This window comes from Rana temporaria, chromosome 5, assembly GCF_905171775.1.
Source record: "Rana temporaria chromosome 5, aRanTem1.1, whole genome shotgun sequence".
In the NCBI taxonomy this organism is placed as follows: Eukaryota; Metazoa; Chordata; class Amphibia; order Anura; family Ranidae; genus Rana; species Rana temporaria.
This window is the reverse complement of record NC_053493.1, coordinates 155,996,960-156,015,147: the sequence shown is the minus strand read 5'-3', so window position 1 is coordinate 156,015,147 and position 18,188 is coordinate 155,996,960. Positions and strand designations below refer to the sequence as shown.

Below are 18,188 nucleotides of genomic sequence, written 5' to 3'. Positions count from 1 at the left end.
AGTCGGCCATACATGGATCAAAATTCAGCTCATCATCGGTACATCAGTGCACTCTGTCGCTTGTAGCATGTCGTCTGTCATGGGAAGAAGTACAGGAGCTTCTTTTTGAGCAGATTTCTGTGTATTTAGCTTCATAGAATTCAATGGGTGAGTCTGAATACGTACAACATAAGAGTTTATTTGTGTTTATTCATGCGTTTTTAAAGGATTTTTCTACCAAAAAACTTGGCTCCTCCTTCTCCACTACCCAAGTCCTACATGTTTATTCCCATTTTCCCAGTATGAAAATATAGAGATATGGCTGGAAGGTGTTGAACATCCAAGTCAAAGATGAGATGTAGAAAAATACTTCAGGGGTAAGGAAAAAAGCTCTCCCAAACTGAGCCAAAGATGCTACTTGCAGGACTTTTTGTAATGTCCCGCAAGCACACCGCTCCAGTGTGAAAAGACACACTGCAATGAATGGGAAGTGGCTTTCAGGAACTTTTCAGAGGCTATTTCATAGCGCTAAAGTGCCTGAAAACCGCCTCAGTGTGAAAGTAGCCTAAAGCTTCGTACACATGCACGGTTTCCTCGGCAAGAACCAGCAAGAAAACTGCTGGCAGAGCTTTCTTGCCGAGTAAACCAAGCGTGTGTACGAGGCTTTCAGATTTCTCGTCTGGAAATCTGGCCAGAATATTGACGAGAAAAATAGAGATCCTGCTCTCTATTTTCTTGTTGAGATTCTTGTCGGCCTGTTACTCGGCGAGAAACCCGAGAGTGTGTATACTTACCTGTCGCATGCTCGAAATTACTTTGACGCATGCGTGGTAGCTTCCACAGCATAGGTAGGGTGAAGAAAGATGGGGGCGACGGCATCGAATGTGACGAGTGCATGCTTGTCGTATGCGATGATGTCACCGCTTTCTTGCCTTTCAAAAGAACTGCAGTTCTTTTGAAAGGACTGTGTGTATACTCGGGCGGCAAGAGAAAACTATGTTTTTTCCTGACGAGATTCTGGCCCGTGTGTACGAGGCCTAAGAGTTTAAATTGGTGATGGGTTAGAGCCAAGGGTTTATTGTTCAGGAGTGCCACTGTTGGGCCAGGTGTTAAGGATGTATCGAAGTGAGTCAATAGGATACTGAATACATCTGTCCAGAAGGCACTCACTGTGGAGCATTCCCACCAAATGTGAACATGTGTACCAGGTGTACTATAGCTTCAAAAGCAATTTGGGGGTATAAGGGGAGACATTTTGAGATGCTTTCGGGGATCAGGTACCACCCGGTGAACACTTTATAGTTGGTTTCCAGGGCCACAATGTTGGGCGAGGCAACATTAGTTGCCTGCCATATGTGCGCCCAGTCAGCAGGCTCAAGGGTCAGGTTAAGGTGTCTCTCCATTTGTTAGTGTATGCCGGCAGGGAAGCCGTTTGTCTGTTGAGTTCCATTTCTTTGTTTCCATATACATCAAATTAAGTATGATGTGCTATTAGTGAGTCTTTACCTGGGGCAAAAGAACTTCAAAAACTCAGTTCAAATAAGATGATATACGCTTAAGAACTTATTTATGTTTGCCGCAAAAACAATGGGATGACATACAACCTAAACTGATACAAACTGTCACACTTTCAGTGATGTATGCTAGCACCAAAATGCAAACAACACAGACATGCAATGCAACAAAAAACAAGTTATTGATGTAAAAACAGAGAATAGAATGAACTGCTTTCTTAAAACAAGTTTTGTCGGTGCAGTGACGAAAAGATCCACATTTTCCTATGACATCCTTAAAAACAGTCAAAGTGGAGTGGCAGACAAAACCGGTATCACTAGACACTACGTATATGTGTAATGAAAGGATAACTTGGACAAACAAGTCAAACTTTAAAAGCGAAGACCTTTAACCTCCCTGGCGGTGTGATTATGTCTGGAATTTTGTACCAAAAGTGGTACAATTATTTTGCATGGAAATTTGGCTTTTTACATGGTGGGCCTGTAATTCTTGGGAATAATGCCGCATACAGACGGTCATTTTTTGTGATGGAAAAAAAATGAAGTGATGAAAAACGATGTAGCATACACACCATCGTTTTGAAAAATGATGAACAAAGTGACGGCACTCTAAAGGGGAAGTTCTATTCGCCTTGAGGCTGCTTTTAGCTGGTTACTTGTTAGTAAAAGACGTTTCGTGCTTTTTTGTCTGTTACAGCGTGATGAATGTGCTTACTCCATTATGAATGGTAGTTTTACCTCCCGTCTCAAAACTTGCTTCTGGGCATGTGCAGGTTTAAAACGTCATTTTTTATGACACAAAAAATGACATTTTAAAAAATGACATAAAAAATTCGAGCATGTTCGAATTTTTTTTTTGTCAGAAGACATAAAATGACATTTTGCCCACACACGATCATTTTAAATGACATTTTTAAAAATGTCATTTTATTTCATCACAAAAAATGACCGTCTGTACGCGGCATAACTCACTTAAATCTGTCCAAACAAGAGTCTAGTAGACATCCCGGGTATGATAAAGTTTGAAACACAAAATCATAAATTATAATATCATAAATAACTATAAATAATTATAATAAAAAATAATGTAATTATAATAAAAATTATTCAATAATGTAATCAAATCAAAAACACTGAAATCACACACAGAATTGTCGCTGTCATTTCTTTTATTTTTTTATGACGAATTTCCCCACAAATCGCTATCGCTCAATTCTGCAAGTGATTATAATTTATTATTGCTGTTTTCTAGCTGCTCTAAAATCACTTTTGACATAAAGGGACACTTTTGGTTGCTATGGACAATCTACAGTTTGCAGGCAAAAAGAACAGTTTTTATTTTATAAAAGTACATGTAGGACACTGGGCAGACCACTAGGGACAAGGGGTGTGTGTATTTTTTTACATACAGTACAGTAATCTGTAAGATTACAGTATACTGTATGTACTGTGTTTATTTACTTTTTTGAATTTGGCGCCGTTCTCTGCCCCCGTGCGTCGTAACGTCGCAGGGAACGGAGATCGGCGGCACACAGGCACTGTGTGAATCGAGCGAGGACACCACTCGCTCACAAAGCGGGGATGCATTGCAGGATCCAGGGACAGGGTAAGTAACTTGTGATTGTGGATGCTGTGAGGCGGCCCCGAGTCTGGCTCAGGGATACCACTTTTGGTATAAAAATTTCACCCCGAGCCATACTCGGGATTACCGCTAAGGAGGTTAAAAATGGTTTACAAATGGCATACAAATAATGTGCCACCATACCAACATTTAATGTACTCAGTGTAACAAAATGGAAAGTAAATGAACAGAAGAGACACCTAATCAATATTTTGCCTTCAAAACAGCATCAATTCTTCTAGGCACACCTGCACACTGTTTTTTAAGAAACTCGGCAGGTAGGTTGTTCCAAACATCTTGGAGAACTAACCACAGATCTGTGGATGTAGGCTGCCCTAATTCCTTCTGTCTCTTTATACACGTGAAACTCGAAATATTGGAATATCGTGCAAAAGTTCATTTATTTCACTAATGCAACTTAAAAGGTGAAACTAATATATGAAATAGACTCAATACATGCAAAGCAAGATAGTTCATGTCGTGATTTGTCATAATTGTGATGATTATGGCTTACAGCTCATGAAAACCCCAAATCCACAATCTTTGAGCCTAGAATATTGCACCTTTTCACAATATTCCAATTCTCTAAGTGTCCCACTCTAATCAGCTAATTAAGCCATAACACCTGCAAAGGGTTCCTGAGCCTTTAAATGGTCTCTCAGTCTGGTTCAGTAGGAATCACAATCATGAGAAAGACTGCTGACCTGACAGTTGTGCAGAAAACCATCATTGACGCCATCCATAATAAAGGAAAGCCTCAAAAGGTAATTGCAAAAGTAGTTGGATGTTCCCAAAGTGCTGTATCAAAGCACATTAATAGAAAGTTATGTGGAAGGGAAAATTGTGTAAGCAAATGGTGCACAAGCAGCAGGGATGACCGCAGCCTAGGAGAGGATTGTCAGGAAAAGGCCATTCAAAAGTGTTGGGACTTTCACAAGGAGTGAACTGAGGCCGGAGTCAGTGCATCAAGAGCCATCACACACAGACGGATCCTGGACATGGGCTTCAAATGTTGTATTCCTCTTGTCAAGCCACTCCATTTGGAAACCAAGGACCTAGAGTATGGAGGAAGAATGAAGAGGCACACACTGCAAGATGCTTGAAGTCATCTGCTGGTGTTGGTCCACCGTGCTTCATTAAGTCCAGGGTCAACGCAGTCGTCTACCAGGAAATTTTGGAGCACTTAATGCTTCCTTCCACAGACGAGCTCTATGTGAATGCTGAATTCATTTTCCAGCAGGACTTGGCACCTGCCCACACTGCCAAAAGCACCAAAACCTGGTTCAATGACCGTTGGCCGGCAAACTCGCCTGACCTGAACCCCATAGACTATGGGGCATCGCCAAGAGAAAGATGAGAGACATGAGACCAAACAATGCAGAAGAGCTGAATGCCACTTTTGAAGCATCCTTGTCTTCCATAACACCTCAGCAGTGCCACAGGCTGATAGCTTCCATGCCACGTCGCATTGAGGCAGTAATTGCTGCAAAAGGGGTCTGTGTCAATGGAGTGAGCCCACACAGGTGCCCCCAAAGAAATTGGTTTCCAATTAGGGGCACCAGCAAGAGGGGAGGAGCTAGGAGCTCTGGCAGGGGAACCTGAGATGAGGGGGATCAGGGCCACTCTGTGCAATTTTATTCATATTCATAAGCAGCTCTATTCTACACCAGGGGATTCTCGTGCACCAAAATATGTTAGCATGTTTGTGCTGTAAGGAATAATGCACGAGTCCTTGTAGTGGGTCATGGCAAAAAGTGTACACCAGGGAGAATCTGCTAACTCTACAACAAATTAAAAGAAGCCTGTGACTTTGCAAAGAGATCTGAAAAACAATATATGCTGGGGATTACTGAGCTTGGGTTTAAAAATTATGTTAAAGCGGAGGTTCACCCTAAATATTAAATACAGCTTATCGAGACCAGCTCATTATGTACATGAACATTTGGCTATTAAAAAATGTATAGTGCATTCAAATACTGTGAATCTGTTGTCTTCAGAAGACACTTCCTGGTCTCCCTCCCACGGTGGGCGTGTCTCCTCTCTTCCCCAGCGCCCCAGTGTTTGCTGGGAGTTGATCGCAATTTCTCCTGGGAGCACAGTGTCCTGCTTTCCAGGAGACAATTCATAACGCTGAACAACGAAATCTCGCGGGATTTCACTCATCACGTGACTCAAGAAGCAGGTCACGTGATGAGGGCGGATCTAATTCTGCCATTTTAATTAATGGCAAATGGGTAAATCCGTCAACACTGCTCATGTGCGGGATAGAGCGGTGAATGCTGGGATATCAGCATTCACCACTTCCCGGAAGTATTTGCTTGTGGGCTTCACAATGCCCACAAGCAAGATGGAACATTCCAGGAGGAATTTTTATAAAGTATTATCTACGGCTGATTGACAGTGCGGGGGAATAGAAACATAAGACAAGTGAGTACAAGCTTGACAAACCTAAATCCCGTAGATGCACAGCAAAAAAAAAAAAAAAAAACGATGTCCCGCAGAACCACCGCTTTAAGAATGATCACATGACAATGTTAAATAAGCAAGCTTTGGGAAAATACATTTTACTACTGTCCGCAGGGGTTATACCCCCAAGGAGAGTTCGACTCATAATCGTCTACCATTCCATTGTCTTTTTTTTTGCAGAAACACACCCAATAGTGTAACGACTGATGTCTACACCACTGACAATGCTGTATGTTCCATGCATATGTACCCATTTCTGTAACAATATTGACTTCATGAATTTACTGTTGTGGTCCATGTGGACCAGTTTCTCTGTTATAAATAATAATAAAAAATACATTTTACTAAGAAAAACACAACAAAGTGCTACATTGTGCATGAGTTCTTTAAAACAGTTTGGGGATTTGTTTATCGGAAAAGCATTCACGAACGAACGTGCGCCCGTCGCAATTAGTTACGCCGTTTACGTTAGAGATACGCCGGCCAGGTATGGACGTCGGAACAGGCCTATCTTTTTACGTTGTTTGCGTAAGTCGTACGCGAATCGGGCTTGACGTAATTTACGTTCACGTCGAAACGGCGTACTTTGGAGCAATGCACACTGGGATATGTCCACGGACGGTGCATGCGCCGTTCGTAAAAAACGGCAATCACTTCGAGTCACTAGACATTTACATAAAACACGCCCCCCTCATCCTCATTTGAATTAGGCGCGCTTACGCCGGCCCATTTATGCTACGCCGCCGTAACTTAGGAGGCAAGTGCTTTGTGAATACAGCACTTGCCTCTCTAAATTGCGGTGGCGTAGCGTAAATAACATACGCTATGCCCGCACAAACGTACGTCCCCCTACCTGAATCTAGCCCCAAGTCTTATAAACTCTAATGTCCGGCTGAGATATTTAACTAATGTACTGTGTATGTTATTTTATTCTGTGCAGGACTATAGCATGACATGGCTTCAGGGTCTCTTTGTCATGGGTTAGGACAACCCTTCGGGATCAATAGAAGAAATTCTTACTTTACTGTGAAAAAGTATGGACTTTGTTGAACACAGCTGCTCAAGAGAAACAAAAAGGTAAATGCTTGTCCCTGTTACATTACTTGCCTCTCCCTCATTTAAAATACATTTGTATATAGACCCGCATCTAACTTTTCGGTGTAGTTCAGTTAGACTTATTCATTTGCAAATCAAGCAATTCTGGTCACCTTGACAAACCCTATCTTTTTTAAGGAATCTCTAATTTTTTGTTAACATGAATATGCATATAGATTTGTCTAGACTGTTTCTTGTGAAAAAAAGATTTGTCTAGACTGCATAGAGCAAATTCATTTTAGTGATCTTTAGTGTTGGGTTATTTTATACAAGACAATGTGAAATCAGCCATATTGCTCCCATTTTAGCATTTGTGGGCAAATATGGCTGTGGCTGGGCCTAGCATAAGAAAATTGCAGTGGTTGACAATAGAATTAAATGGGTTGTAAAGGCAGAAGGTCATTTATCTTAATTCATTCTATGCATTAAAGCGGGGTTCCAACCACAATTAGCATTTTTTAAATGTATGTCCTTTCATCATGCGTTTTTATAATACAAATCTGGTCACTTACTATTTTACAATCCGCCGCCGCTCCGCATAGTTATTCAAAAAAGATGTCCACACCGTTGTCATTTTGCTTGTGGGCATTGTGAAGCCCACAAGCACTTACTTCCTGGAAGTCTTGGATGGGGAGTTATAATGGGGAAGCGCACTGCATCCTGGGAAATGATGACACACATTTCCCAGGAGCATTAGCGTTCTGAGGAGCTGAGGGAGATTTTGTCAGAATCCTAGGTGATTCCAAAGGCAGATTTTGTGGGACCGCATAGCAACAGGAATTTCCAGGTGAGTAAAAAAAAAATAGTTTTTTCTTTTTTAGGACTAATGACCACAATAATGAAAATAAAATTTTGGGATTGAAACTCCACTTTAAGATAAAAATCCTTCTGTGCGCAACAGCCTCCCTAACACTTACCTGAGGTAACTCTCTGTCCAGCGATGTCCACGAGTATATCAGCCGTCTGAGATTCTCCTTTTCTGATTGACCGAGACACAGCAGCAGCGCCATTGGCTCCTGCTGCTGTCAACTGAAGTCAGCTAGCAAATCGGATGAGAGAGGGGGCGGGGCCAGGTCGGAGCTCAGTGTCTGAATGGACACAGGGACCTGTGACTCAGCTCGGTTCCCCCATAGCAAGCTGCCTGCTGTGGGGGCACTGAACAGGAGGGAGGGGCCAGGATCACAGAAGAGTGACATGAGAAGAGGAGGATCCAGGCTGCTCTGTGCAAATCCACTGCAACAGAGCAGGTAAGTACTGTATAACATGTTTGTTATTTTTATAGGGAAAAAAAATAGACTTTTTCAATTACTTTAATGTATTAATTTGGACAGCCTACTTCTATGCCCTTTTATTGTTTAACAAAAACATCAGAAGAAAATTGGTGCATTGAGTAGATACTGTAAATAGCTGGAAAAAATAATGCTTTCTTGACAAACAAAAATGAATATTGTGTATGTATGAATAGTATCAGCAACTACTTTATATTTTCTTTGCAATATTATATAGATAGATGCAAAGTCATCTATGAAGAAATAAAGCTATGGCTAATATCTTCACTTTTTTACCTGCATTTTTTTGGCACCTTTTCAGTAAAACTATACCCACCCCCATAGAAATCATAAAAAATGTCACAGACACCCTTCAGAAGAGAGTCTCACCTCTGTGCAAATATTGTCAGTGAATGTGATAGATTTGTGTACCTGTCAGAAACATGTACAGAAATGTGTCGTAAATATGTGCCAAAATTAACACAACTTACTACAACATGACACTGGTCTCATTTTTCTGATTTCCAAAATGGTGAAATTTCTTAATGAATTTGTTGCAGCCCTAAAAACATATTGGAAACTATTGGATTTGTCACACGTGGCGAAACTACAAAAGTGTTGCACAGGTTACATGAAATTGGCCCTGGACTCTCTAACACAACAATACTGCTAGAAATGTGTCATAAAAGCCATATTGAATCACCCCTACAGTCAGTGGCAGTGCATCGATAGAGGGCGCGGGAGCGCCTCCCCCTCTTGCTCCTGCACTGCCACTGAAAAACAATACACAGATTCATGCATTGTATAAATCTATGTATTGTCGCCGCTGCCCACTTTCAAGATGGCCGGCCCCCTGGTGAGCGCCGGCCATCTGAATAACGGCAGCTGGTTGGCTTTGGAAGTGTCTATCAGAGCCAGCGGCCTAAGGGCTGTAATCGGCTTCCAAATAGTTAACAAGGGGACGCACAGGGTGTGTGTTCCCTGGTTAACACTGACAGGCGTCAGCCAATCAGGTTCAACGGTTCTGGTTACTGGTAACCTGATTGGCTAAATGGACATCGAGGGCGGGACTACTTCCGAGGGATCGTGAAGGAGGATCTGAGGATGGCTGACCGAGAAAGGTAAGTGCCAGGCGGGGGGGACAATCTGGCGGCATTTTAGGGGCAAACTGATGGCAATTGATGGGCACAGTGGCAACAATGGCATGGTACAGTGGCGACAATTGATGGGCACAGTGATTGTTGGGCACAGTTGCGACAATGGCATGGCACAGTGGCGACAATTGATGGGCACAGTGGTGGCAATTGATGGGCACAGTGGCGACAATATCATGGCACAGTGGCTGCGTTTGACATGGCACAGTGGCGACAATTGATGGCACAGTGGCTGCGTTTGGCATTGCACAGTGGCGACAATTGATGGGCACAGTGGCGACAATGGCATGGCACAGTAGCGACAATTGATGGCACGGTGGCTGCGTTTGGCACAGTGGCGACAACTGATGGGCACAGTGGCGACAATGGCATGGCACAGTGGCGACAATGGCATGGCACAGTGGCTGTGTTTGGCATGGCACAGTGGCGACAATTGATGGAACAGTGGCTGCGTTTGGCATGGCACAGTGTCGACAATTGATAGGCACAGTGGTGACAATGGCATGGCACAGTGGCGACAATTGATGGCATGGCACAGTGGCAACAATTGATGGGCACAGTGGCAACAATTGATGGCTCAGTGGCTGCGTTTGATGGCATGGCACAGTGGAGACAATTGATGGGCGCAGTGGCTGCGTTTGATAGCATGGCACAGTGGCTGCATTTGATGGCATGGCACAGTAGCGACAATTTTATGGCACAGTGGCGACAATTTTATGGCACAGTGGTGACAATTTTTTATGGCACAGTGGCGTCAATTTTAAGGCACAGTGGCTGTGTTTGATGGGCACAGTGGCGGCAATTGATGGGCATAGTGGCGGCGATTGATGGGCACAGTGAGGCTGCAATTGATGGGGGTTTTTTTCGTTTTTGTTTGCGCCCCATCAAAAATTTTGAGCACCAGCCACCACTGCCCACAGTCACAGTGGTCTCTGAATAGATGGGGATTTTTTTAGATTAAATGTAATGTTTAATATATAGACTAGCATAGTAGAAGCACTTTGTGGTGAAGTGTAGAAATTAAAGTTGACTGCTTGACTGTTGACATATATATACAGTATTCTACTCTGGAACATTTTCAGAGGATGTATATATTTATATGAACCATAAAATGCTTTCCCCAGTAACCACAGTACATATTACTTCACTCATCTTTCATCAATTATGTGATCAATTACCAATAAAATTGTAATCATACAATGAACACCTTTGTGCTCACCCATTACTTTTGTTAAAACCTACACTATTGATAATTTTTTTGAGTTCTTAGGGGGTCCGAAGAAGCCCAATACAAGTTCACTTCCTAATAAAATGTTGACATGGTAAAACGTTGAAACGTCTTGGGACAAAGAGACTTTTTCTCTCCCAATCCAGCTTCCCTCGTTCTAATAGCAGAAAAACAAACACTCCTGTGCACAAGCGAGTTACCAGGTGGACTAGAGTTCATAGTGGATAATGCCACAGGCCTTGCTGCCCTCAAGGATAGGGGTATCCTAGCAATAGAAAGAGAAAAAAAGCTAATGCTCTGACTACTGCAATCATGAAGACCATGGTGACGGTGTGGGGACAGGTTTTGAGGCTTCTGGCTGAGCCTGGAACGTTCTCCCCTCACGTCCCCCTGTGGGGCAATCCATCTCTGCCCCATCTGAGAACTGTGCCGGACCCACAATTGTGGGCGCGTTCTCTTATTAATGTGGATGTTAAGATTCTGGCCAAAATATTGGCAAACCGTTTGAACACTGTAGTCACGTCCTTGGTCAATAGTGACCAAGGGGGCTTTATCCCCGGCAGGTCCACCAGAATGAATATCCGCAGGCTGTTTCAAAACCTGCAATATCCACACGACTGTCCTCCCACTCGTGCTATTGTGTCTTTGGACACTTGCAAGGCATTCGACAGTGTGGAATAGCCATATCTGTTTCGGGTGTTACAGATGTATGGCTTTGGCCCCCGTGCTGTAGCATGGATAAAACTCCTTTACAGCTCCCCTGTAGCTCAGGTGCGGGTCAATTCCTCTATCACTGGCCCCTTTCCGATTACTAGGGGCACACTCCTCCCCCTCGATTAAAGGACTCCCAATTGCTAATGAGGAGCGCATTTCACTTTATGCGGATGACACATTGGTGTATCTGGCTGATACTAATGAATCACTTCAGGCCCTGTTGGTGGAGATTAATACCTTTGGAGACTATTCTGGCTTCCGAGTGAATTGGGATAAGTCTTTTCCTCCTAGATGTGGCTGAGCCTCCCCTGATTCACCCGGATTCCAAGCTTCAAGTGGTATCCTCCTTTAGGTACCTTGGGGTTCTGGTGCAGACCCCTTTATCTTTATATTTCGCCAATAACTTAGATCCTCTATTGGCCCGCCTTCAGGAGCAGACCAATCAGTGGATGGATCTGCCTCTGGATCTTATGGGGAGGGCCAACGTCCTCAAAATGATCTACCTACCGAGATTACTCTATATCCTTTCCAATTCCCCTTGCAAAATACCTAAATCTATTTTTAAACGCATAGATTCAATATGTACTACTTTCCTGTGGAAGGGTGGCTCCTCCAAGGTAGCACTTGAAACACTACGGTTGCCAGCGCACTTGGCAGGCCTGGCATTTCCCAACTTCTTCCTATATTATTTGGCATCCCAGTTGGTGCATATCCACGATTGGCTGTGCCCGGTTCCGGCCAATGCCTGTACCTCCACGGAGGGAGCCATTGCATCTTCTCTGGAAACCCTTCATAATATTATCTACAGAGGCCGGGACCCCGATCACCCCGGAACCTCCCTACTTGCCACTTCCCTTTTTCCGTTATATTGTCAATAAAGTATCCAGGCACACCTGGCTGAAATCTCCCAACAACCCCCTGTGGTTTAACCCTAATCTGCAGGAACTATACTGATCCCAATCGCTGGTACTCCAAGGGGGTTAAATATTTATGCCCCCTGTACAATTCTCAGGGCTTTAAATCTTTTTCTCAGCTAAGTTTAGACTTCAATTTACCAAGATCGTACCTATTTTATTACTACCAGCTCAGGCACGCTATCCGTGCCCAGTTTGGATCCCTGGATGATCCTACTGACCTGCCCCCATTGGAAAAACTGCTCAGACAGCCAGATCCCACTAAACTTGTCTCCACCTATTATGCAGCCCTAATGACTGACTTTAACCCCAGGTTTCACAAAGCTCAGGTAAAATGGACCTCTCTGGACATCTCCCTGGTAGACGAGGACTGGTCAGAATTTAGTGATACGTAAAAAAAAACCTCCGTTATTGCTTCCCGGGACCGCATCACACAGGACAAAATTTTCCATCAAACCCACCTCACTCCGGCTAGGTTACACAGAATGGGTCTCCTGCCCTCAGCTGCCTGTTTCCGTGGCCAGGAAGCCGATTTCTTACACTGCTTCTGGACATGCCCGGTAGTCCAGGACTTCTGGGAAGAAGTGGGTGCTTTCATCTCATCGGCGCTAGGCCTCCCAAACATAATCCAAGAACTGCCTATTAGGCATTTTTGGCGAATTACACCTATCATCACATGCCAAGAGACTGCTCCGTATACTCTTCTTCTATGTTAAAAAAGCAATTTTACTGTCCTGGAAGGGCACACTGACCTCTCTGAAATCCCTCTGGTAAAAACGTATTAATGACGCTATCCCACTGTATAAACTTACTTTTGAACTCCGGAAACGGAACAAAACCTTCCACAAAATTTGGGGTAGATGGTTGGCTAGTCCGCTAATCCTCTCCCAGCACTGATTGTACTACTCTTGTACTACTCTTGCTTGACCATTGAGGGGCCGTGCCTCACGGATCTCTAATGTCTAGACCTCCGCTTTTGCTATATCCAGGTATTATACCTGATCCTTTTACCACTGTGCCTACTTTATATTTTGCACTGATGTCAGTTTATTTTTCTATGTTTGAGTGTATTGCCTAACGTTTATGACCAGGTTGTCTGGTGTTTTTTTTTAATATGTTTTTCTGTTTGTTGGTTTGTCTTAACCTCCCTGGCGGTATGATTCTGTCTGGAATTACGTACCAAAAGCGGTACAATTATTTTGCAAGGAAATTTGTCGTTTTATACTGTAGGTCTGTAATTTTTAGGAATAACTCACTTAAATCTGACCAAACAAGAGTCTTGTAGGCATCCCGGGTATGATTTTTTTTTAAAAAACAAAATTATAAATTATAATATAATAAATAATTATAACAATTATAACAAATAATAATATAATTATAATAACAATTATTCAATAATGTAATCAACTCAAAATCACTGAAATTTGCTCAGTTGCAGAATTGTCGCTGTCATTTTTTTATGACGTATTTCCCCACAAATCGCTATCGCACAATTCTGCAAGTGATTATAATTTATTATCGCTGTTTTCTAGCTGCTTTAAAACCATTTTTGACATAAAGGAACATTTTTGGACAATCTACAGTTTTCAGGCAGAAAGAATAGTTTTTATTATACAAAAGAACATGTAGGGCACTGGGCAGACCACTAGGGACAAGGGGGTGTGTATTTTTTACATACAGTACTGTAATCTATAAGATTACAGTATACTGTGTGTATTGTGTTTATTTACTTTTTTGAATTTGGCGCCGTTCTCCGCCCCCGTGCGTCGTAACGTCGCAGCCGCTGCACACTCTGCACAGCTACCCCGAGCGTGACTCGGGGATACCGATCGCAGCATGAAAAAAACACCCGAGTCACGCTCGGGAATACCGCCAGGCAGGTTAAACCTAATAAAAATATCTCGCAGCTCCGGCACGCGGTCCGAGCGCAGTTCCCGGATCCCATTCGGGTGGAACCCCACTCGGTGGAGCGGCACCTCACCTCGCGTTTGATGGATAGGACACTCTCCTCTATCTACCTTAGGTTAACATGTGCAGCCAGGTCTGGGGCTTTGCGAGCCTTCTCTGCCTGGCAGCGTGATCTGCCGGCCCTTACATCGGAGGATTGGTCGGAGGGATTGCAGCAGTGCATCCCCCTTATGATCTCGGCGAAGGAGCATTTTATTCAGTTGAAATTCATTCATATGGTCTACTACACTCCACAGAGTGGTGATCTACCGCACCACTGAGGATAAATGTCCTAGATGCAAACTGGCAGTTGGCAATTTAATACACATGGTTTGGCTTTGCCCGCAGATTCAGAAGTTTTGGCAGAAGGTCGTGGCTGATATAACCTCAAATAGTGGCGTGGCTGTTGGGTTGAACCCTTTGGTGCTATTGCTGGGCATCACAGACAATTTGGCCACCTCCACTCACAAGAAGTTGTTTATCTTTTATTCTGCATTCTATGCTAGAAAAGCAATCCTGCTTCAGTGGAAAGCTGCTGAGCCGCCTGGGTTGTCCACCTGGCAAAAGCTGGTGAACGATACTTTGCCCTTGTATAAGTTGACGTACATGGGATGTAACTGCCCCTAAAAGTTTGACGGCTGACGATATAGTGTGCTCTGATTATTTTTATTATCTTTTTGTTTTGTGTTTTACCTTTGAGGTCCAGTGTCCTATGGGGTATGCTTAGCATTACACTGTGCAGACATTTTTTTGTGAACTCCCTCCCTTGCCTCTCCCCCCTCCTCTACCCTTTAGATGAGATACTTGGAAGTTTTCTTTCTGTGTATGATTCTTCGTGTCACTGTGACTATTGTTGAATGTCATGATGCTCTGATCTGTATCACTTGTACTGTGTAAGCCTGTACTCGGTTGATTATTTCAATAAATATTCCTTCGGTTAAAAAAAAAAGAGAGAAAAGCTTTCAGTGGCCTTTTTAAATCTCCTCTGTTACCATCTGGAGTCTGTTGTCATTATTCCCCTCAGGCCAGACCTTCTTTCTCAGGGGGCAGTTCTGCACCCTTGTCCAGCAGAACTAAGACTGATGGTCTGGTTCTTGAGAGGGAGAGACTGGAATCTCTCGGGTGCACTTCAGGTGTAATTTCCACTTTCATGAGCTCAAGAAAGTCAAGCACGAATAAGGTCTATGGGAGAATATGGGCCAAGTTTGTTGAATTGTCTTCCTCTGCTGGCAGGTCATGTAGAGACCCCGAAATGCAGGATATCCTCAGCTTCCTTCAGTCTGGTCTAGATCTATCTCTATCCATCAGCTCCCTTAGGGTTCAAGTCTCAGCTCTGTTAGCCCTCTCCGGAACATCATGGGTCGTTCACCCGTTAATCCAGCAGTTTTTTCGTGGAGCAACAAGACTTAGGCCCCAAAGAAAACCGAGATTCCCCAAATGGGATCTGCCTCTTGTTCTTGACTCGCTGGCTGGTCTCAGTGCCACGGGACTTACTCTACTCTCTATCAAAGATTTGTCTGCAATGGTGGCTTTTCTAGTCACTATCACGTCAGTCAAAAGGGTTTCCGAGATTAGTTCTCTAGTTTTCTGATTTTCTTCCCAGACCGGGTGGTCCTCATCCCCATGCTCAGCTCAAACTCGAAGGTCACCTCTGTGTTCCATGAGAACCAAGAAATCGTCCTACCCACATTCAGGTCCCCGGAGTCCACCAAAGTACATCCCCTGGATGTAGGCGAAATACTGTAGGAATGTCTACAAGTTACCTTGTCTTTTAGATGTTCTGATCACCTGTTAATTTTGCACTCTGGCATTAACAGAGGGAAGCGAGCTATATCCAGAACAAATGCGGCCTGGATCGTCCAATCCATTCAGCAGGCCTAAAGGGCGAAGGGCTTGGCTCCTCCAGAGACTGACAGCACATTCCACCAGGGGCATGGCAGCCTCATGGGCAGCAGCTCGGCAGGTGGCTCCTGACGTCATCTGCAAGGCGGCCTCGTGGGCCTCAATTAATACTTGAATGTCACATTATTGCATAGAACCAGCTTCTCTTTCAACTGTGAACTTTGGTTTAAGAATCCTGTCAGTTGACAGGGCAGATTAAAACTTTTTGTTTAGCATACCCTTCCATGTGGTCTGGCTAGTTATTTCCCACACGTAGTCTGCCATGGAGTCCTTCAGGAAAACAGAAAATTCACACCCATGGGTCAATAAATCGGCTAGTTACGGAACACAGTCCCTAGTGGTCAGTTCAAACTTATGGGTATGGGGTCCTTTAGCATTGGAGAGGAGGCAGGGTTAACCCACACGTAGTCTGCCATGTAGTCCATCAGAAAAGGAAAGAGACAGTAAGTATTTGATAATGAATTTTCAATTTTATGTATCTTTTAAAAAATAAATAACTTGATAAAATGTGAGTCCTTTATATTTCCTAAACATTTATATTTACTTTTCCCCTTCCCCGTTATTTCATGTGCTCATAACTATAGTTTATTAAGTTTTAAACATAAAATTCTAGAGGCTGCCTTAAAAACCTGGCTCTTGTCTTTGTATGGTGTGCACAGAATACATAGACGTGAACAAATGTTTTTTTTTGCATTGTGGCCTTGAATTTACCTTGGTATTTACCTTGGTATTTTATCCTTACTTCCTTCTTCCCCCTTTCCTTGCATTTCTTTTGAATTCTTTACCACTAATGTTGCTGGAAAAACCTGCAATCTTAGTTCATGGGAAGAAGTAAACTCAAATGGCTTTGACCCAAAACTGACTGATGAATTGAACAGTGATTTGTTTAAAGTGACTTTGTTGTCTGCAGATGTTGGACTGCATGATAATTGTGGAAGCAAGTTATTGTGCTCTTCTTGGGGGCAGGGGGCATAGGGAGCCACCCCTGCCAGGAGAACACAGTGACTATTGCTAGCGGCTATAAAATCCGACATGTTGGTTGTGCCCAAATCATTTGATGGATCGACTTGGGTACAATCAGCCTGCCCATAGATGGTTTGAATCTCAGGCAGTCCTGTCACAAGTTAGCCTGCAGTTTCCTGCATGTGTTTTCTTACCTTCTTGCAGCAGTGCTTTTCCTACACTAATTCCTTTCACATTTGTGGTTTGGCTGTGCTTACCTACGGGCATCATCTGCTATTCTGTGGGCTTTTCTTTCCTTCCCTTCCGTAATTTCCTTGCCCGCCTCTTAGTTTGCTTGTCTATATAAGACATGCTCAGTGTAACTCACATTGCCTGAGCAACTTCACAATTGTCTGAGCTCCTTTTTGCTTGCTACTTGTGTATACTGTGTCTGGCTATCTGTGTACCAATCCTGGCTTCATTCTCCATCTCCATCTATGCTTGTTTGCTGCTTGTACTGACCTCAGCTTGTCTCCTGCATTTCCTGTTGTCCACTGTTGTCCACTGCTGTGGTCTTTGCATTCTTAGCTGGGGGCCGTGACCTGGTTCCAGCCACACCATCTTCACCTACAGGGGCCCTGATGAAGAAGAAGGCTGGGGCTCAGACACTGTGCCCTGGGGAACCCTGAGTTGTTGATCTACAAGGGCTTACTATCAAAGATGCTTGACAGGTCCCTTCTGAACGGGCCAAGGTTTGAATCATCTAGGGCCAGCTTAAAGGGGTTGTAAAGGTACAATTTTCTTTTCCTAAATAGCTTTCTTTTACCTTAGTGCAGTCCTCCTTCACTTACCTCATCCTTCGATTTTGCTTTTAAATGTCCTTATTTCTTCTGAGAAATCCTCACTTTCTGTTCTTGTGTCTGTAACTCCACACTGTAATGCAAGGATTTCTCCCTGGTGTGGAGTCCCTTGGACTACGTGAGAGTCAGGATGCTCTCTATGTTGCAGATAGAGAAAGGTGCTGTGTGTTAGTGGGCGTCTTGACTCTCCTGTAGTCCAAGGGAGGGGGTGAGCACAACACTTCACACCAGGGAGAAATCCTTGCATTACTGTGTGGAGTTATAGATAGAAGAACAGGAAGTGAGGATTTCTCAGAAGAAATAAGGACATTTAAAAGCAAAATCGAAGGATGAGTTAAGTGAAGGAGGACTGCATTAAGGTAAAGGAAGCTATTTAGGGAAAAACAATTGTACCTTTACAACCCCTTTAAAGTGGTAGTAAACTCTGTTACACCACTTGTACCTACATCTGAGCCTATGATCAGGCTTACCTGTAAGTACTGTGAATATCTCCTAAACTAGGAGATATTCAGAGTGCATGCAGCCAATGACATCACTGGTGCATGCGCTCTGAAGGTCCGGCTTACAATGCTGCACCTTCAGAG

At 43.6% G+C, this 18,188-nt stretch overlaps 1 protein-coding gene across 2 annotated transcripts in view; it reads left to right on the top strand.

The window, feature by feature from the left end:
• The window catches only part of ITPRID1 (ITPR interacting domain containing 1), a 181,095-nt gene that overhangs the window by 39,040 nt on the left and 123,867 nt on the right, over window positions 1–18,188 (top strand). For both annotated transcript variants that reach the window (XM_040353275.1, XM_040353276.1), the window contains exon 2: window positions 6,521–6,657. In XM_040353275.1, coding sequence (XP_040209209.1) covers window positions 6,617–6,657 — 41 coding nt within the window. In that variant the 5' untranslated portion in view covers window positions 6,521–6,616. The remainder of the gene's footprint in view (window positions 1–6,520; window positions 6,658–18,188) is intronic.